This window comes from Mangifera indica, chromosome 7, assembly GCF_011075055.1.
Source record: "Mangifera indica cultivar Alphonso chromosome 7, CATAS_Mindica_2.1, whole genome shotgun sequence".
NCBI classification, from domain to species: domain Eukaryota; kingdom Viridiplantae; phylum Streptophyta; class Magnoliopsida; order Sapindales; family Anacardiaceae; genus Mangifera; species Mangifera indica.
In genome coordinates this window covers 19,257,966-19,279,519 of record NC_058143.1, presented here as the reverse complement: position 1 = coordinate 19,279,519, position 21,554 = coordinate 19,257,966, and the positions used below count along the sequence as shown (strand labels likewise).

At 37.3% G+C, this 21,554-nt stretch overlaps 4 protein-coding genes, 1 non-coding gene and 1 pseudogene across 5 annotated transcripts; 4 read left to right on the top strand and 2 right to left on the bottom strand.

Annotated features, from left to right (window-relative positions):
• Positions 1 to 199: 199 nt before the first annotated feature.
• Positions 200 to 2,891, top strand: LOC123221349 (annotated as a pseudogene).
• A 1,165-nt stretch (positions 2,892 to 4,056) lies between these two features.
• LOC123221322 (TOG array regulator of axonemal microtubules protein 1) lies at positions 4,057 to 5,605 on the top strand. The gene is made up of 5 exons (XM_044644143.1): positions 4,057 to 4,410; positions 4,524 to 4,630; positions 4,728 to 4,875; positions 4,968 to 5,162; positions 5,247 to 5,605. The coding sequence occupies exons 1-5, from the start codon at positions 4,198 to 4,200 to the stop codon at positions 5,478 to 5,480; spliced, it is 897 nt and encodes a 298-aa protein (XP_044500078.1). The 5' UTR covers positions 4,057 to 4,197; the 3' UTR covers positions 5,481 to 5,605.
• An 84-nt stretch (positions 5,606 to 5,689) lies between these two features.
• Positions 5,690 to 8,837, bottom strand: LOC123221321. Its single transcript, XM_044644142.1, has 4 exons — positions 7,666 to 8,837; positions 6,968 to 7,185; positions 6,137 to 6,346; positions 5,690 to 6,039 (listed from the first exon to the last, which is right to left on the bottom strand). The coding sequence occupies exons 1-4, from the start codon at positions 8,765 to 8,767 to the stop codon at positions 5,908 to 5,910; spliced, it is 1,662 nt and encodes a 553-aa protein (XP_044500077.1). The 5' UTR covers positions 8,768 to 8,837; the 3' UTR covers positions 5,690 to 5,907.
• A 1,099-nt stretch (positions 8,838 to 9,936) lies between these two features.
• LOC123222214 lies at positions 9,937 to 10,132 on the top strand. Its single transcript, XR_006503538.1, has one exon. It is a non-coding gene; the product is annotated as a U2 spliceosomal RNA (small nuclear RNA).
• Positions 10,133 to 11,411: 1,279 nt separating this feature from the next.
• On the top strand, positions 11,412 to 15,390 carry LOC123221304 (translocase of chloroplast 159, chloroplastic-like). Its single transcript, XM_044644110.1, has one exon. The coding sequence runs from the start codon at positions 11,542 to 11,544 to the stop codon at positions 15,229 to 15,231; it is 3,690 nt and encodes a 1,229-aa protein (XP_044500045.1). The 5' UTR covers positions 11,412 to 11,541; the 3' UTR covers positions 15,232 to 15,390.
• A 3,593-nt stretch (positions 15,391 to 18,983) lies between these two features.
• Positions 18,984 to 20,716, bottom strand: LOC123220588 (xyloglucan 6-xylosyltransferase 2-like). Its single transcript, XM_044642852.1, has one exon. It carries the CDS (start codon positions 20,499 to 20,501, stop codon positions 19,113 to 19,115), a length of 1,389 nt encoding a protein of 462 aa, XP_044498787.1. The 5' UTR covers positions 20,502 to 20,716; the 3' UTR covers positions 18,984 to 19,112.
• Positions 20,717 to 21,554: the final 838 nt, after the last annotated feature.

Below are 21,554 nucleotides of genomic sequence, written 5' to 3'. Positions count from 1 at the left end.
ATCTATCTGTGTGCTGTGGCCTGTGAGAGGGATGGGACCAAAGACAAAGAAAGAAACATGAATGAAACGCAGCGTTTTGTTCCCGCTGAAATGAAAACTGAAAAAACGATGTGTTTTGATAATTTAAGGTTAAATGATGTCGTTTCATTGTTTCTCCGTCTGAACTGAACATGGCCCTCTTTCAGAATCAAAGTCCTCTGTGGTTTCTCTTCAAGGTATGTGAATTCTCTCGAAATTTCCTCGCTTCATCTTAGTGAAATTATAGTTTTCTATCGCACTTTCATTGCATCCAAACAATCACGGTTAAAAGAGTTTTTCTTTTGATGGAGCCCAAGTAAATTTAAAGGAGAGTGGCAGTTCGGAGTGGCAGCTTGGACATGTAAAAAATGAAGACGCTCTTACGCAACCCAGGTGAATCTAAATGTTGTGAGGCTCGTTTTTTCTAACACATAACTTTGCATGATTTGAAATCATAATTTGTAGCTGCTGTTTGTGGTGGTGCTTGCAGGAGTGGTAGTTCATTTTAGTTCAAATTCAGGCCTGCTTTTTGTCATGAGGAAATTCAAATGCAGGACTGCTTTTTCAGCTTACGGAGCCTTGATTGGCGCTCTTTCTGCAGTTCATGAATCTGATCTCACGCTTGCTCTCTTTCATCAAATGCAGGAGCTAGGTTATGCAGTTAGAGTCCATCTGTTTGCAACTATTATCCATGTTTTTGCCAAGGACGGTAGCGTTGATGCTGCTCTCTCCCTGTTGGATGAGATGAAGAACCACTCTTTTCATGTTGATGTTGTTCTTTATAATGTATGTATAGATTGTTTTGGTAAGGTAGGAAGGGTAGATATTGCCTGGAAAGTCTTCACAGATGAAAGTAAATGGGCTGGCACCTGACAGTGTAACTTATACTAGTGTGATAGGGGTTCTCTGCAATGCTATTAGACTTGAGGAAGCTGTGGCAATATTTGAGCAGACGGATGAAAGCAGGGAAGTTCCATGTGTTTATGTGTCTAAAACCATGATGATGCAATATGGCTTATCTAGAATGTTTAATGAAGCATACAGTTTAATTGAAAGGCAAAAAGCAAAGGGGTGCATACCAAGTGTCGTTGCATATAATTGCATTCTTACTTGCCTGGGGAAGCAGAAGAGAGTGGCTGCTTTGAAGGTTAGGGATGCCATGCAAGAAACTGGCTTGTTTCCTAATGTGGTGACTGTAAACATGATGGTTGATAGACTCTGTAAAGCTCAAAGGCTTGAAGAAGCTTGTTCTATTTTTGAAGGAACGGACTATAAATCTGCCACCCAGATGCTGTAACTTTTTGTTCACTTATAGATGGCGTGGGCAAGCATGGTAGAGTGGATGATGCATACGGGCTTTATGAAAAGATATTGGATTCTGATCAGGTTCCAAATGCTATTATATACACATCTCTCATTAGAAATTTTATCAAGTGTGGCAGGAAGGAGGATGGTCACAAAATATACAAGGAAATGTTCCACAGTGATTGTTCTCCTGATTTGATGCTCCTTAACACCTACATGGGTGTTTTCAAAGCTCTGGAAAATGAGAAAGACAGGGCTTTGTTTGAGGAAATAAAGGCTCAGAGATTCATTTCCAATGTACCGAGTTATTCCATCCTGATTCATGGCCTTGTGAAAGCAGGTTTTGCCCATGAAACCTATCAGTGTTTCTATCCAATGAAGGAGCAAGGTTGTGTTCTGGACACCCATGCTTAAACACCGTTATTGATGGATTCTGCAAGTGAGGTAAGGTGAACAAAACTTACCAGTTGCTGGAGGAAATGAAGACGAAAGGTCAACACCCCACTGTTGTTACCTGTGGTTCTGTCATTGACGGGTCGCTAAATTTGACAGGCTTATGAAGCTTGCATGCTTTTCAAAGAAGCAAAATCAAAAGGCATAGAATTAAATGTAGCTATACATACTAGTCAGGTCGATGGTTTTGGGAAAGTTGGTAGTATTGATGAGCATATATAATCATAGGAGAGTTGATGCAGAAAGATTTGACACCTGACAATACATTATCATGAAGCCTTTGTCTGCTTTCAATTCATTAAAGACTTGAAATGCACTCCTAACCATGTAACATATATTATTATCATAATTGGTCTTTGTGTTTTGGCAAGAGATGCAAAAGCAAGGTTTAGAACTTAATTCCATCACCTACACTACCATGCTCTCAGTACTTGCAAACGCAGGGAATATTATAGAGACTAATGGGCTTTTTGAGTGGTTCAAGGCAAACAGGGGTAAACCTGATTCTTCTAGTTAGAATACTATCATAGAAGGTTTGAGCCATGCATATAGAGCACTGGATGCTTGTGCGCTTTTTGAGGAAACCAGACAGAAAGGTTTTAGTATTCATACCAAAAATTGTGTTGTTCCTTTAAAGCACTTCATAAAGCTGAGTGTCTCAAGCAGGCAGCTATTGTCGGGGCTGTTCCGGGGGAAACTATTAAGTCTCAACATACTGCAAGATCTTGGTAACATCGTGTTATTCTATTTTATATGCCTGTTAAGGACTCAGTCGATCTGGTTTACAGGGAGAATTTCTGAGCCACCAGGGCATATTATTTTCCTTGCTGATGCACAATTTGTTGGACAGCAGCTTGGTAACAAGTATTCATCTCATCCCTTTCTTACTGGTTTTAAGTTGCTTTCAGCAGAGTTGCTGTGAGCAACTTATCAGTCTTATAACATGAATGAATTGAATTTTGTTGTAAACTTTCCAGTGTCATTACTTGACTTGAACTCTTTTACCTAGTTGATTGATTCCACTCGATTTGTGTATCCTCGATTCCTCTTTTCTAATTTCTATTACTAATGTATCTGTCAGTCTTATAAAATGAATGAACTGAATTTTGTTGTTAGCTTTCCAGTGTCATTACTTGACTTAAACTCTTCTCACTAATTGACTCGAGTTGGGATCAAAGTTATAATGCTCAATTGAAAGTTGAACTTGTTCGAACTGGTGTAGAATGTCACCAAAGGCCCTTGAGACTTTGCCACAAAACTGAAAATTAGCTGCCTAGCTGATGATAAAAACAACGCAGAGCTAACTGCCATGCTTTCTTCCTATATTTTGGGCCACAGTCACTTGCAAGTTGTATCTGTTATTGTCAAGGCATATGACAAGACTTGAGTCTCAAAACTGTTTAGTCTTATGACTCTACTTGGAAATACTTGGAGGTTGACAGTTAAGATTCACACAAGTTTTATGCATGAAAGACTAATGTTTTTGTGTCAAAATAGTGTGAATGATGCTTTTGCTCGTTGTTCACTTCATATACTTTGTTATGAACTTAGGAGATTTCATATGGTAAAATTAAAACCCTTTAAATTACAGAACAAATATATTCTTCTGCTTTCAACATCATAAAAAAATAATTTCTGAAACCATATTTTACTTCCCACAAAGCAAAATTGCCGTTTAGCTTGATTCACAATTAAGATTAGATTCAAATTTAATTGAGTTTGAATAGAAATTGACTTTAACTCATCTCAAGTTCAAACAATCTAACTTGAGTTAACAATAAGATTATCGAAAAAATAATCCAAAAGCACTAAAAAAAAAGTTAATCATGATAAAAAATATAAAAAAATATTAAAAAAGACGAATAATCATCAAATAAAACAAATTTGTCAAGGATTTTCCAACAATTAGATGAATTCGATCCAATTTACTCAATGTCAAGCTAGAGAATTTGGCTCATTTTGTTGAAACCAATTTCGATTTAAACCCAGCTTTCTTTAAAAGAAATTTAATTTATAAAGGGATGATGACAACACGGCCACGTGTTGCAGTAGGATGGTGGTACTCATCGCAGGTTCCGTGGTCTGAGTACGGCAAAAAAGCTCTAGCTCTAAGGCCAAGCCCAAAGCCTTGAGCGGCGGATCTAATAGCCTGGGTTTGACCAACTAAACCCTCCGCGTTAGACCTGGACCAAGGACCGGGCCCCATATTTGCGACCTTAAGAGTTGCACTGATTATGACCGTTATTAAAAAGCCCTAACGTCTCTTTTAACTTTCTTTTAAATTTCAAATTTTCGAAAGGCGGAGCACGTATGTACGATTAGCAACCTCTATTTACCTTCTTTATTTGCGATTAGAGAATCTTGAATCACTCTCTTTAATATTTGAAAGTTTACAGTCTTCTTCTTCTTCTTTCGCTGTTAATGGCGTTGAGACCCATCGATAATGCGCTTCCAACAACTACACCAGAGAGGCCCAAAAAGCAGGTGAAAATCGCAGTTCAAATCCAAAAACAGCCTGATTTTGGAGTAAATGATGAAAATAAGGCTCCATTGCCACCATCTTCAGATGCAGCTATTGATTACATCCCATCTGAGAATCTCGAAGCCATACCTGATCCAGAGTCCAAGATAACAGTAAACCGTCTCTCTTTATTTATGGTTTTTTTTTTTTTCAAATTCTATCAAGTTTAGCGCGGACCCAATTCCTTTTTTCTGCTTTTCGTTTTTTTGGCGTTATGAAATTTAAGAGCTTAGTTGAAGGAGTAGATTCAAAGGATTGGACAAAGGTTTGCGAATCGCTTAATAATGCCAGGCGATTTGCATTGTTTCACTCCTCTCTCTTGGCCCCTATTTTGTAAGAAACCATTTTCTCTGGAAGAACTTTGAGTTTATGTGTCAGTTTTGATGGGGAGGGCAGTCGGCTAACTTGCATGAAATGGTTATTTTTACAGGGAGAAAGTGATGGCAGTAGTGGTAAAGGCTATGAAGAACCCAAGAAGCGCTTTGTGTAAGACATCTATCATGGCTGCTTCTGATATTTTCAATGCCTTCGGGGATAAATTACTCGACGCAACCAATTCTACTGCATTTGACAACATGGTAAATTTTCCCTTCTGATTTTACTGGTTTAGAATGTACAGTCATGGTCTATATGATCGTTAAATGAGTTGGTTTTTGTTTTGGGTTTACAGCTACTTCAGCTACTGCTTAAAGCTTCCCAAGATAAGAAGTTTGTTTGTGAAGAAGCCGACAGGACGCTGAACTCAATGGTGGGGTTCATTACTCCTCTGCCTCTGCTTCATAAGCTCAAGACATATGTTAGCCACACCAACCTTAGAGTCAGGGCAAAAGCAGCCGTGTCCATTTCTAAATGTGTCTCCAGGATGGTATAATCTTTGATGTATTGTTAGTACTTTTTTCTTTTTCTTTTTTAACTGTCCTTTACAATGAAGCGTAATGAACAATTCCAGGGGGCCGAAGAAATGAAAGAGTTTGGGTTGGTTTTACTGGTTCAAATATCAGCCGAATTGTTGAAGGACAGACTTCCTGAGGCAAGAGAAGCAGCAAGAAGTACTGTAATTTCCATGTACAATGCATTTACTGAAAATGAAGAGCAGAAGCAGGAAGCATGGCAAAGCTTTTGCCAATCTAGTTTGCCACCCATTGATGCACAGTCCATGCTCAAAATTACCGCTTCACAATAAAGTTAAGGTTAATGATGGGAGGCTGCAGGAGTTAGTGTTCACAAGTTAATATATTGTTGTCAATTTTCTACTTTTCTCGATACTTGTGGAGAAGAAGAAAATGTTAAAATAAACTACTATATTTTAAATGATTATTTTTGTACGTTGCTTCAATAAGATTGATTATTGGGAGCAGCATAACTGCTCAATATCCTAAGAAGAGAACTTCATTTGTTGAAAACAAGCAACATTCAACTATTATTTCAGCTACATCAATAGAAGAAGTGCAATCGTCAAATACAGTGGGCTAGGGTTTACTTTGTCCACAAAATTGTGATTTCAACCAGAAGAATCTTCCTGCACAAAATTGTCACCAAAAGAGGGGAATTTAACAAATGTTCCCATGTCCACGACACAAAACCGTAGAAGAAAGCAGTGAAAGGTTGTGCTACTTTTCTTCTATCAGCGAGAATAAGGCCTTCTCAACATCATCAAATGGCTGTCCAGCATAAAGCTTAAGCTGCCTCTTCTTCAAAACAATAACGTTTTTCATACCTGATTTAACTTCTTCATGAAGTTCCTGCAAGTTCTCAGGCAGTGAGTCCCATCGTAACAGTATGCATATTTAGTTAACAAATGTGTCTGAAGTTTAATGGAAATCAAGTTAGAATGTTTACTTTCACAGATAGAGGAACAATGTCAGCACTAAAATCACCTAGATCCTCAAAAAATGATTCGAGTAGACAACAAAAGTTATTAGCATCAACATGGTCCTCAAATGCAATGATATATGAAATCTCACTCTGCTGCTGCCCCTGAGAACTAATTCTTAATGTAAAAAGGCCTCCGGGACCATCATTGTCCAAACCTCTCTGCATAAGAATAGCCTGCAGTTGAACAAGTAACAGCATGATGCTATTAGAAATTGAAAGACACATCTCCCAAATGCAAAACAAATATAACAAAGTACACACAACAGCATCAACAAACATCCATGGTTAATAAAGAGGCTATGTTAATTTCCGCTGTTTGTTGAAAGTCAGTGTACGCCAAGATCTAGAGTCAGATATATGAAAGGGTTCTTCTCACTACGTGTTAAAGTTAACAAGATTTAGATGGAATATATGAGATGCAAAGTTTGTGAATCTAAAAAGGAAAATAACAACGATGTTAAACATAATGAATTACCAAAAGATACCTCTAATATAGGCATAAATGTCATCTAGTGGCAATCATCCATGAGGTTATACTTGAGAGAACGATAAAAAGTTGTTCTATGAGTGAAAAATCAACTCATACCTAACCATCCACCTAAAAGGAAAAGAGCACATATTTAATAAGGCTTATGCACATATAAGGAGGGGCATATAAATTTTAAAACCCTAATGAAACCAAAAAGATAGAGAAAAAATGTTGTGTTCAACTTATTAAACTATAGTGCCATAGTTTATGCATTTGATTAAAATATAATGCCACAAGGGAAAGATTTACAAGTTTAAATGATGTACCAAAGCATAAGGAAGCTTCAGCCACCACAAATCAGACTTGATATCTGATTGATCACCTGATGAACCATTTCCACCCAGAGAATCTTTATCAAATTTCATGGGCTTTTCCTGATTTCCTTTTGTGAAGTTCTGCAACTTTGGCACATCTACATCTTTTGTTTCTCTAGACTTCATAACTTCAACCATAGACCTTCCACGACTCTTCTCCAGGCTAGCACCTAAAAGATTAAAGATAACCCATGTTATTATCGATATAAACAAAAATACTCTCAAAATCAATTTATGATAGAACTGACTTATTACAGTATTTTCTTAGCAGTTAGCAAGTTATTAGACTTTCCCTAGTTTCAATATTTATTTTTTTTAAACCATAACCCTTCCTATCATAAACACAGTAAACCATATTCACTGTTTTGGTCAATTCACAATGACTGCAAAAGCTAAATAATCAAGGTAAGAAATTCACAGTATGGCCCGATTTGATCTGAGCTCGAGTGGGTAGGATTGAACGAGCCAATTTCAAGCCAAGGATTGGGCTTGTTCCGAGTTAGAGCCTCAGCTCGTGGATCTCAAGCTGGCTCTTTTGGATTCAAACTGGGCTTAGACCGAGCCTTGTTCAGGCTCGTAACGGATTGAATCCAGCCCTAATTCGCAGTTCGCCAACATTAAGAAAACAATACAGACTCTTAGGACATTACCAAACCTCTTGTCAGTGTTCCCAACTCCCATTTCCTTTTGCCTCTTCTCCAAGTTTTCTGCCTTATTTTGCAAGCCTTTTGAACCTCTACCTGATGCTTCAGTTTCATTCTTCTCCTTTTTCACTGTCCCCGAAATGCTTTCACCTGAATCACGATTTGCACTAGCAATACCACTCTTCTTTTTCTTATACGTTGAACTATCCCCAAAACCTGAAAACCCCTTTGCATCACTTCTCAAACTCGTAGGATTCCTAAACTTAAATTTTTTCTTAAACATTAATGTCTCATCCATCTCTTTACCATCTTCAATATCATTAACCTCGTTCAAAATGTTCATGTATGATCCGGGTGACTTCCCTTTCCTAGAATTCAACTTCTTCTCCAACTTAGACAATCTTGTGCCAATCTCTTTTTCAATGCTTGTTCTACTATTAAAACTCATAAATTCGTCAGGAATGCCATCTTTATCGTTATCAATTCCCCGTGCCTTGTCCTCAACCTTCCGCACTTCTCTGGCCATTGCCCTAATTTCATTAATTCTATATTCTAACTCAGTTTCATCCAAATAAACCACGTTTTTATCCATCAAAAAGTTGCCTTTTCTTATTCTATTAATACCCGTATCTGAAACATCCAAACTCTTGTTTTCCTCGTCGGAATTTGAATTTTCCAGAAAACAAACACTACAAATTGTTTGCAAAATCAAAACCCCAAATAAACCCAAGCCAACTTTCAAGACAGACATTGCAGACAATTTACCAAAAATGCCACTGTACCCTCCTGCAACGCTCTCGGTCCCCGTGACCTGAACTTCCTCAACTTCATCAACGGCAGGGACAACTCCGACGAGTTCATCGAGTTGAGGTTCGGAAATGATGTCGTTTTGAGGCGGCAATAAGATAGGGATTACGGGCTCTATTGGGTATGGCTTTTTTAGGATTTTGAGGATTTTGGGGCGCAAGTGATTTTTCCGCTTCGTGAGCTTTTTTGGATAGCGAGGAGGATAGGAGATGGAAGAAGAAAGGAGTGGTTTTAGTAATTTTGGGGCGGTGTTAGAAAGTGATTTGAAAACGGAGAAGGCGGCGCAGTGTGCACCGGCCATTGCTGATGGAGGGAGGCAGCGGCGCGGGGTGCCTGGCTTTTTACCTAGGCTTTTAGCTGGAAATTTAGTAAAAGCTTTTGCTCGTGCTAACATGTACCGGGTGCGAACTTTGTAAATCGGGAAGATTGGAGAGCCCATTGATTTTAGGGTAGATTATGGGCCGAAAGCCCAATTCAAAACTAACCTATTGAATGGTCAGGTATCAAATTTGAATGGTGAATTCAAATCGAACAAAACACAAATAATAATTTGTTCAAGTTTTGTTCAAATTCATAATTATCAGTATAAAATCAAACATAAAATCATCAGAAAAGAAAAAGAGAGTCGCAAGAGATAAAAGAAGAAGAATCATCAAATTTGTCAACAACTTTTTTAATGTTTGATCTTAATTAACTTGACTTAATTTCAAGCAAAAATTATCTCAACATAAGCTTAATTTATTCAAACTGAAAATCAAATCAAACTTGAGCCAATTCTAATCGATGCAACCTTGATTGACTTTTCTATGCTTCATAAGAGTTATGTTTGTGTTTCACACAACTCCACTATTTAATTTACATAACATAATTCATGGACTCAGAATGATTTATGATGAATGTTAAAAATAAAAGAATTAAAATAATTATTAACCATTAGAATAGAAATAATAATGCTTTTATTTTTACGTGTAATAATATATAATAATAATAATAATAATAATAATAATAATAATAATAATAATTTATAATATAATTTATCAAATTTCCATAAGATAATATATTTTTGGATATAGAACCCAAAATTAATTATATTATAGTCAATTTTATTTAATTTCAAAATGAACCATTTTTCTAAATATTTGTCACGTCTTTATTTTCCTAAATATTTTTAATCTATTTCTTTCTTGATAGTTATAACTTATCATATATTTACCAAATTATTCAGAAATAAGCAACAAATTTGCTGAGCAAAGAACCTTTTTTTATTTGTTTAATTTTGGATGTGAAAAAAATTTTACTCAAATATACTTTTGGAAGAATTGCCTGTTGAAAAACAGTGATGTAATTGATGTTTGCCAAGCAAAGATATTGTACGGGAAGGAGCCTCGATAAACGTCCCACATCGCTTAATGGAAAGCAGGAGATAAAATGGGTGTAATATAAATTGGAGGTCCAGCAGCTTCACAAAGCATACCTTTCTCGGCCTTTTGGCTAAGATCAAGTGTAGTATCTGTTCTTATCAGTTTAATATCTGATACGTGAGCCATTGGCTCACATGATATTAAATTTATTTTTTTAGGGGGAGAGCCCATCACGGTAGCTTGCTACTGGGGTTCTCGAGCGTCGCCCATGCGTTGCACTACAGCAAGGGCCTGGCGCACCCCGCCAAAACAAGGCTTCAAATATTTACGGTGGGCGCCCAAGCCTGGGCGTTGTTTATCAGTTTAAAATCCTAATTACCTTTGACTTAGACCCGTGGAGGGCAAAGGACAATTTTAATCAAGGTTAAGTCCAATGGCGAAAAACCTGAACATTAATATATTTTTAAGACGGTGGTAAATTTTTTATTAAATATAATAATAAATTTTATATTTAATAAAAATGTTAAAAAATATATAATTTTATTTTTATAAAAATTAATATTTAATTATTATATTTTAATTTCGAAAAATAATTTTTTAAATTTCTAATTTTTTTAACTCTTTCTTTTGGTTTATGATTGATGTGGGTAGAGATTAAATGATATGTTTTGTTTAGATTTAGATGATAGATCACGTCCAATAAAAACAGTGTTTGTCATCTAGTTTGGATGATGAACTATTCTTCACATTTGAATGATGATTAACGATGACTTTTATGTTATCGGTTGATTGTCACTAGAGGAAGTAACTAGATTTTAAGGAAAAAAAATAGATTTTTTAAAACTTAATTCAAGAAAAAAAATATTAGTTTTGAAAATTAAAAGAGAAAAATGAGAAATTATTTTAATTATTTTAATATTACCGATAAAATGATAAATTTGTCTTTTAACCCTAATAGAAAATATGTAAGTGTATTTTAACACACTAAAATTTGAGTGCGTGTTTAAGTTTTTCATCTATTATAAATATATATTTGTCATTTTGATAAAACTTGGGTGAGAATTTGTTTTTTTCCCTTTTGTGGATGGGCGACATTTGGCAATTGCCATATAAATATATGAAAAGAAACAGTGAATTCAAACAATGTGGTGGCATTTGTAATTTGTTGCCAAACTGCACAAAACAAACTTTGGTAAGTCAGTATTTATAATATTTATACTCTACCAATTTGAGTTTTAATGGAATAGCTCCCTTAATTCACATGTAAAGCCTTATAATAAAGAAAATGGGTAAACAATTTATGAACGAGAAGATATGCCTTGGGAATGGCTAAGATAAGCAAAATTAAACCACATAAACCTTGTAGAAACCGTGGATCTTTCAACTGCCATGAAAAATTGTTTTGTTCATTGGGAAAATCAGGTTTTGTGTGTGGTGTCATTGATATAAGGGTGTCTTATTCTCTCGCATACAGCCAAATGCAAGGCCCCATGAAGCCTGAAAATGGATTCCTGTCACTCAATCCACGTTCAATCTCTATGGACCAAACAGAAGACAAGAAAATAAAATAAAGAAAAGGTGAAAGAAACAAAAAAAAAAACCCTAAGGTCATTGCCATCTTTGGCAGAGCCCAACTGTTCGCCTTTCTAGGTTTGGTTTCTGTTGGTTTTGTGTTTCTCTTTTGGAAGAACACAAAAAGCAACACCGAAAATCCATGGACTCTAAGCCTTATTTTCATGTCTCTCTTTCCACAACACCAGAGCCCCAGGCTAACGAACAAAAGGTTACACTTTCCAGCTCATCATCTGCAGGTTGTTTCTTAATCCGTGCTCCTCTTACTATAGATGATGATGATGATGATGGTGATGGTGACAAAGATGATGATTTGGAATCGAATGGTTATGAAATAACTGTTATTGACAGTGGTGATGGTAGTGGTGAAAGTATCACTAGTAGTGACAGTGAGGGGCTTGTGAGTGGTGAGGAGTTTGAGACTGCTTGGGAGAGACCGTTTGTGGGTAACCCAGATGAGGAAAATTTGGAAGAAAGTGGTTTTGTCGATAAATACATATCAACTGGATCCACTGTGGCTGACCCAGATGAAGAATTATCTCAACAATCTATAGTAGATGATGAATATGATGATCCTGTTGTTGATTTAGCTGCGGTGAATAAGCCAAGGGTTAAGCCTTTTGCCCATTTGACGATGGATGATGATGTCTTTGATGAGATGGTTTCTGGTGATGAGAGGATGGTGAGTGAAGAGCAAGATGGTGTTTTTTCATATGTAGTTAAGGTTCCTGGTGCTGTGACTCTTGGGAGAGTTGATAGTGCACCTAGAATTAAGTTAATGAATATAGAAGAAGGAGAAGAGGAGCTGTTATCTCAGCCACTGTCCCCGGTGATGCTCACTGACACTTCAGATTCAAGTTTGGTGGATGATTTTGTTGATGAACCAGTATCAGCTGAATCGACTGAAGATAAGGGTAATGGTGTTACACAGAAGACTCACTTTGAGTCCTTTATGAAGGGTAGAGAAGAGGATTTCGAGGTTGTTAAGAATAGTGTTGAGGGAGGACCAGCACTTGAAGGTTCTGAATGGAAACTGATTGAATCAAGTAATAGCGATGGACACGAGAAGAAAGAATATGGTGCTCTAATAGGAAGTGGAAGTGCTTCTCTGGACCAAGGTGATGATAAAGAAAACCTGGAAAGTAAAAGCGAACCAGTAACTGATATGGGGGTACATTTGTATGACCCATTAGCAGTCAACTCAGTCAAATCCAAAGATGGCATTGTTGAGTGGGGGGAAGTTCAGGATGTAAATTTTGAAGTTTCAGAACCAGATTCAACTCTGCAGAATGGTAAATTGCCTGAAACTAATGAGGATGACAAATTGAAGGATTCAGAGTTAAATATTTCCGATTCCTTTGAAATTGTAAAGCAAAGTTCCATTTCAGACCATGAAGTAAAACCTGAAGCAGAAGATGATGTTCATTCACGAGGAAGGGAAAAGAGTTTACTTTCCGATCAAGAAATTGAAGAATTGGTTTTCAGCAGTTCAGCAGGGAATTTTCAAGATCAGTCACGGGGATTTGATGGACAGATCATCTTGGACTCGGATGACAAAGTGCAAAATAATAGTAATGCTGAAGAAATTGAGTTACTTGATTCTGCTGCATTGGCTGCTCTCTTGAAAGCCACAACTAGCGCTGAGTCAGAACCAAATTCAACTCTTCAGGATGGCAAATTGCCTGCAACTAATGAGGATGATAAATTACTGGATTCAGTGTTAAATAGTTCCAATCCCTTTGAGATTGTAAAACAAAGTTCCATTTCAGACCATGAAGTAAAACCCAAAGCAGAAGATGATGTTCATTCACAAGGAAGGGAAAAAAGTTTACTTTCAAATCAAGAAGTTGAAGAATTGATTTTCAGCAATTCGGCAGGAGATTTTCAAGATCAGTCACGGAGATTTGATGGACAGATCATCTTGGACTCGGCTGATGAAGTGGAAACTGATAGGAATGCTGAAGAAAATGAATTATTTGATTCTGCTGCATTGGCTGCTCTCTTGAAAGCTGCAACTAGTGCTGAGTCAGATGGTGGTGGCCTTACAGACACCTCTGCTTCAACAGTATTCACTCTTGAAAATTCCTCTAGCTCAGGTTCCTCAGCTGCACCACCAAATGTTGTTAAGGATGTACCAAAGGACAACCTCAGTGATGAAGAAAAAAAGAGGATTGAGAAGATACAACTCTTGAGAGTGAAATTCTTGAGACTCATCCGGAGAGTAGGCTATTCGCCAGATGATTCCCTTGTTGCACAGGTGTTAGACAAACTGGGTCTAGCTATGGGGAGACATTCCAGTGTAGCATTCAGCCTTGAATCAGCCAAGAGGGTTGCTATGCAATGTGAAGCAGAAGGTAAAGATGATTTGGACTTCTCTTTGAATATTTTGGTGCTTGGGAAAACTGGAGTGGGAAAGAGTGCAACTATTAACTCTATTTTTGGCAAAGAAAAAACCAGTGTTGATGCATTTGAACCTGGGACTACCTCTGTGAAACTTATCGATGGAATTATAGACGGAGTTAAGATTACAATGCTTGACACACCAGGCCTCAGATCTCCTATGACAGAACAAACTATCAACAAGAAAATATTAGCATCTATAAAGAAGTTTATGAGGAAGTTCCCTCCAGATGTTGTCCTTTATGTTGATCGATTAGACAGCTATGTTAGAGACGCTAATAATTTTCCATTGTTAAGGTTAATTACTAGCTCTCTTGGTTCATCAATATGGCAAAATGCTATTGTGTGTTTAACTCATGCTGCTTCTGATCCCCCAGAAGGACCATCTGGGTCTCCCCTTAGATATGAGGTGTTTGTTGCTCAACAATCCTGCGCTATTCAGCAAGATATCAGCCAAGCAGTTGGTAATCTGTGCCTGATGAACCCAGGCATGACACATCCAGTGTCTCTTGTTGAGAACTGTCCGACCTTTCGGAAGAATAGATTTGGTAAAAATATGCTCCCAAATGAAGAGAGTTGGAAACTACAATTGTTACTAGCTTGCTTCTCATTAAAGATCTTATATGAAGCAACTACTGTGTCAAGACATCAAGATCCCTTTTATCATAAGAAGGTTTTTGTCTTCCGACCTGCACCTCTATCCTACTTGTTGTCATCACTGTTGCAGTTTCGTACTTATCCAAAACTCTCCGCTGATCAGGGTGGTGATGAAGTTGACTCAGATTTTGATTTTGGTGATTTATCAGATTCTGAACTAGAAGATGAGGATGAATATTCCCAGCTTCCACCCTTCAAGCCTCTGAGGAAATCTCAGGTTGCTAAGCTGAGCAAGGAGCAAAGGAAAGCATACTTTGAGGAGTATGATTATCGGGTCAAGCTCCTTCAGAAGAAACAGTGGAAAGAGGAGGTTAAGAGGTTGGGGGAGATCAAGAAAAAAGGAGTCGGGAAGGACTGTGATTTCAACAATGAAGATGAAAGTCCTTTAGTTGTGCCAGTTATTTTACCTGATCTTCCTCTGCCGCCTACATTTGATGGTGACAATCCTACTTGCAGATACCGATTTTTAGAGCCCACATCTCAGCTTCTTGTGAGACCAGTTCTTGACTCACACAGCTGGGACCATTCCAGTTTAAGTCTATTGCTCATGAATTGGAGAGGTGACTTAACTATGGTGGCCAACCTACAGTCTCAGTTCTCCATCGGATTGGGTTCGAAAATGACAGTACTTGTTGGATTGAACAACCGGCGAAATGGGCAAATAACTGTAAAATTAAGCAGCTCAGAGCAACTTCAGATGGCACTCTTTAGTATTCTTCCATTAGCAATATCCCTCTTCAGGAATATTTGTTCAGGATCTAGTGGGAAAAACTAAACATAGTATCTGCTGTGTGCAACCATCGGACTAGTATTTTTATTCTAATCTTATTGTAGTCTAGTTTCCACTGTTCATTTTTGTTCCATCTGCCAATATTAGCTGTAACATTAATGAGATGAACCTATTTTGCATAGTTACTGCAGTTCATGATCTTCATCTGGGGAGAGTGTTTTATAGTTATTGTAGCTGAGCCAAGCAGACTAGTTAAAAGAGCAACTTTTTGACTTTGTCGTTTCAGGGATACAAATGTACTGTAAATATGATAGCTTAAATTCCACGCAAATGTATGTTGAGATAAAATCGAGTTGAACCAAGTATTAATGAAGAGTAGTTCAAGTTTTTTTCTTATTAGTGTATAATATTATCTAAGAACTGTCGAAAGAGTAAATAATATTATTTCAGGAATAAATAATGTTTCCAACAGAGTAGAATAATATCATGGTGAAGGTAAATGAAAATGTAGATTCAAGCTATTGAACATTTTGTGTTATTCGGTTTTGAGTTCTAAACACTTCTAGTTTTAACACAGCCGTTGTTGAAGACAAAGAGAACATGGAAGCTATCTTGTGCAATTTTATTTTCTGTAGCAGAACTGAGGTTTTGAATTGGTTGTAGCAAATTTAGTGTAATTAAGTACAATTTTCGCTCTATGTTTTTGTGTTTTGATTTAATTTCCCTTTTAATTTTCGCTTCTGGTCATGGTGAGGAAGATTTTGTGACTGGCCTGAAATATGGACTACCTATGGTGTCTCCTGTAGATGATGATGGAAAGTTTACTGAAGACACCGGACGGTTCAGTGGGCTTCATGTTCTTGGAGATGGAAATGGTGCTGTTGTAACTTTTAAACTACTTGGATGAACAAATGTCCATTATCTTGGAAGAGTCATACAGTAAGCTTTGCTTTTTTCCCTATAGAATTGGTTATTAGATTCTGGTTAACTGTTAATAGGAAAAAAAGGTAGCTTTATCAATCTGTTTATTAAGCTCCTGCATCTTCTCTGTTATGCAGAGCACAAGTATCCATATGATTGGCGAACTAAAAAGCCCACTATATTCAGGGCAACTGAACAATGGTTTGCATCAGTGGAAGGATTTCGCCAGGCTGCTTTGAATGCAATTGTTTATTACTATGCACATGAGATTGTCAAATGATTGTTTATTGCCTCCAAAATCTTGGAAATGTTTGCACAATTAATACTCAAAGCATGCTCACATACACTTCTAATCTTCAAAAAGTAAAAATTACAACATGGTGAAGGCTACAGTTTATTCATCACTTCAAGATCATCAGCGCTGCTGTAGCTAAAAATATTTGCATGATAAGCGATGTCTGTGTGAATCCAACTCAGGAAATTTCAATTGCTAACTCTTGGCTTTATATATATATATTCTTAGTGTTAAGGTAGGTGATTTTTAAGAGTGCTATCACTTATCGTAGTTATTCAATCATTTTCAGGGGTGCAGCAAGTTTTACCAGAAGAAGTTGTCAAACAGTTCTCTCAGCACATCTCCTATCCTTTGTTAGGGTAATTGCTCCAATTCTGCCACATTTGGCTGAAGATGTGTGGCAAAACCTCCCCTTTCAGTATACACTTGAAGATGGTTCTGCTACTGAATTTGTTTTTGAATCAAAATGGCCCATGTTGAATGAAAGATGGCTTGATTTCCCTATTGAAGAAATTGACTTCTGGGGAAAATTTCTTGAGGTAATCATGGTTTCCACCCAATTACAGCTAAATAGCTTAAGTGAGGGTTTTCTAATTTTAGTGGTTCTATTTCTTGAATGTGTTCAGTTTTGCTTTGGTCTTGTTATAATGCATAGGTCTGCAATCTAGCCAAGCTGAGCAGAGTGTTGCTTGGTTTGAGCTCCAGCTCAATCGCATTTAGGTAGAGCTCATTGAGCAGGAAAGCTTTTGGCTTAAGGTTAACTCAAGATCGGTTTAAAAAATTACAGTTAAACCTTATAACTTATGTATTTATCAATTACTTATATTCAAAGTTAAAGAGTAAGATTTTAAGAGTGTGAACGCAAAATTTTCAACTTTTAAAGGTTTATTAATATATTATTTGAGTCAAACCGTCAGCTCACCGAGTTGACCACCAACAGGTTTGAGACTGGTTCAAGAGCTAAACTCAAGCCACTCAAACTTGGCTTTGGATTGTTTGCAGCCCTAAGAGTGCCTGCAGTGCAAATTTATATGAGAATATCCCGTTATCTTAATATATCAAAATTTAATAAAATCGGTAGCGCTGCATGTTTTTCTTATTATTGGCTCTTAAATGTTCTGCGATAAACTTAGCTTGTTTATAGATCTTAAAAGCATTTCTATTTATTCTGTTGGCAAGTTCTTACTGAACTTTCAAGTGCTGCAGATTACAAAGTTTATCTTCGTGAAATAAATATGAAGCAATCTAACAATTGTTCCCTAAATTCCCTGTTTATAGAAGGAACATCGAAAACTTGTTTTTGTATTATTTAAAAACTTGCTAGCTTTTGGTTTAGATGATCGTGTTGAACATTGTTTACTTTCTTATTTGACCAGCTGAGAGCAGAGGTAAAAAAAGTGCTGGATGTTGCTCGTACTGGCAAAGGTTTATCTACATACAGATGATGCTACTCTGGCTTCTAGATTGCGTGAGATGTGTGCAGCTAAAAATGATGCAGATACATTGCAACGTGTATTCAAAACATCTCAGGTATAAAAAATTCTTTGGTACCTTCCCTGTCCAGGTTTGTTTCTTGAACCATAATCGACTACAATATTACTTCATGCACTTACAGCGGTTACAAACACGGTTACAAATATTGATATATCATTATATGATGAAGTGATTTTGAATTAAAGATAAAATAACATTTATAAAAAGGATAGGGTTTGGATTGGTGTCTCGCATGCCGAGGGCTCAAAATGCAAAAGATGCTGGAATTACTCTCTGCAAGTTGGATCATTTGTAGAACACCCCACACTTTGCAGTCGCTGCTATAATGTTATCGCAGTTCAACCACTTCCTTCTGTGGCAGCTGTCAGCTAAGTGTTGAAGTTTTGAGGAACTTAAATTATCTTATCCCCAAGCTCAAGGGTGATCTGAATATTCTTTTTTGAGTTTTAACGGTTGTCAGAGAGAGAAAAACTATTAGAATTTCTAAAATTGCTGTTTATGGGATAAACCCAGACTGCTTATGAGCCCAATTGTGGCTGTCCACCTCTCCTCGTTCACTCGACGAGGACCAGACAGGCAGTGGAACCCTAGGCGTCTTGTGTCTTACTGAAAAAATGGTTGCCAATTCCGACAGAAATTAGTTGGAAATGGTGGCTGAAAAACTTGGGAGGGAAAGACTTCTGGAATTGGGTGATTTGTTTGATGATTACAGTGATTCATTGTTAAGAACAGACATGCTTAATGGCTTTCGGCCATGAGGAAACCAGAGGTTCCTGGTGTAAAGCGAGTAGATAATTAGATAACCAATCACATTCTCTCTACAATAAGGAACAGATTTTTGGTTTCTACAAATGAATTGCCTGTTATTCTTTCAGGTGCCCCTCTAACATGTCAAACTCTTAATATTCATTCTCTTATTACAAGAAACAAGGACAAACGAGATTACAAGAAAGTGCAAAACAGAACATAAGGTTAGTGCTTTCCATTTCCATTCTCTTATTTCCTTTAACTGCCTCAAAGAACACTGCATTTTGGTCCATAAAATATGAAAGCATTGACATGAAGATATCAATTACATTAGGGAAACTATAACAACAACGCCAATGCTACTTTTTGATTCAAAAATCAATGTAATTTAAATTCAATCACGTACAAATTGACATGTATCATTATCATGATATAACTTAACAAAGAACAAAAACAACAGCAACATCAACTACAAAGATGCTGATACCTTAACAGCTTTAAACGCAGGGTGAAGCAATCCAAGCTCATCTTTCACTTCAAGAGGTGTGCTAGTCTCATTCCTTACCCTCTTCACTCCCCTGCTGGCAAGCGATCTGTGAGTGAAACCATACATGTTCAAGATCTGATTATCTCCAAAATTGAAAGCTCGATCCATCTGTCTCAAGCACCTCTCCACTGAATAATCCCCGAACTTGCCACAGGGTTTGCATCCCACGAAGTGAGTAACGAGCGGCCATCTATGATCTCCGAGACCCGGATGGTAATTCTCAATCATCTCCTCATAACGATCAACCAAAATGCCCCAATAGCCGTGCAGATAGTAATGGTTCTCTAAATAAACCTTTTCACCCCATTTATCTCTCTCTGTAATAAGCAAATACACCATAGCTGACTGGTCGTCAGCTTCGAAAACAGGTCTACCTTTAAGCTCTCTAGTGAGTATCTTCCCAGCTTCATCTCTGATCTTCCCTTTAGGTCCCATTGGAGCCCACGCATCAAGAAGATCCAAAGCCCATTGACCATTTCTCAACAAAAAACTACCCGTATTCAAACCAATCCAGTTCTTTTCATCATAAACCATCTCGTTCCATCCATGCATTACAAGATTACGATCCTTATATCTCTCCCAAGGAATTTCAAATGCCATGTCAGTGAACATGGCATCACTATCCATCCACCATAAGAACTCAATCTCTGGATGAGACAGCAACAGCTTTCTAATCAATGGAAGCTTCGCCCAGAAACCCGCCATCTCAGCATCAAGAAGCGCCATGTTGTAAAATATCTCGATCCCGTGTAATCTACAGTAATCGATCTTATTTTTTATCGATTTCAGTAAGTAATGATCGCCCACCGGATTCTCACACGGTTTAGGAGCTGAACCAGTCACAAGCAAGACACGAGGCTTGTTTGGCCCGAGAAAGTTCGGGAAATTCGGATTATTCTTCAGCCACTCAGCTCTCTGCTGGTCCCAATCCGAAATTTTAGGGCCCAAAGAGTACGGTTTGTTTGGATCCGGTTTCTCTTCCACTCCTTCGTCAACAAACAGCTTAGACACGTCGAATTCTTCGTAATTGTTACTGTTTTTGCTCGAATCTTCATTCGAGGTGTCGCCATTGGTGGAGGTGGCCGTCTGAACTTCTTCGAGAACGCGATGAGGCTCCACGCGCTTGCGGTGAGCGTAGAAGTGATCTCGGATTTCGTTGAAGTCTTGCTCGGGAGTCCCGAATTTACCGGCGCCAATTGTGCCACGTAAGACGACGACAGTCAAGAACAGGCAGAGGAAGGTGATTTTACCTTGGCGAATCGCTCTCTGGATCTGGCGCATTCGCTCAGTCCCGAAACACCCTTCCAGCATCTTGACTCGCCCGAGTCGAATGGGTCAGAGCAACACAGAAGGTTCAGAAAATGTGGAAGAGAGGTTTAGGATCTGAACTCCAAATAATAATCAGATGGAGGGGTAGGATTGTAATTAATGAGACGATTAAGGGCAGTGAAAGTCGGTGGAGTTGAGTGGGAACAAGGGAAGAGAAGAAGAGAGGAAGATTCCGAAAGAGTAACGAAGTAAAATTTTGTTAAGACAAAATTTTATCATGTTTTCCGGGCGAAGGATTTGTATGGTGCGTGAAGGTGTACGTAAGTCGGCAGTGTTGATGTTAAAAGTGGGACCCGATGGCATCATCAAGGCAGGCCTGGTAAGATCCAACTGTAATTACTTACCATATTTAATATTGTTTTTCTTCGTATTTGTTTGGCTAAATCACTTTTTCCCACGCATGGTTAAAATAACATAAAAAAGGTCTTCTAAACTTTTAAAATTATACCAAATTTATTTTTTCCTCCCAATTTGTAACCCATTTAAAATGAAATAATTTATTTGTATTATTAAAAAGTGTAATTAATATTTGACAGACAGGAGAAAAAGAATAAATTTTTTTGGAATAATTTTATCATCAAACCTTTGGTGGGAAATAGACATTTGGCGTATTTGTTTATCATCAAATAACAATTCAAATGCACCTGAATTTATTAGTATTATATGGCACTTTCAAATATCGTAAATAAAAATAATGATAATATAATAATAAATAATTTTAAATAGATTGGGGGTCAAATAATGAAAATAATCAATGGGTCTATTTGCCCACACAAAGCGGCATATGGTGAGAACCAGCACATGTCTAGCCATGGCTTCATGCTATGCTGAGTTGTACAACTTGCATTTTGAGTTGTCTAAACTTTTTGGTCTTCTGCAGAGTGGTGGAAATGAACTTGCATATTTTAATTTTTTTTTTTAACCAATAAGATTATATTTGAATTCGGTTCCTCCTATTTTACACAATTTTGTAATTTTCAAAACTTAAATCCCATAACCTAATAATAGACTTTCAGAGGTCGTGTTAAACCTATG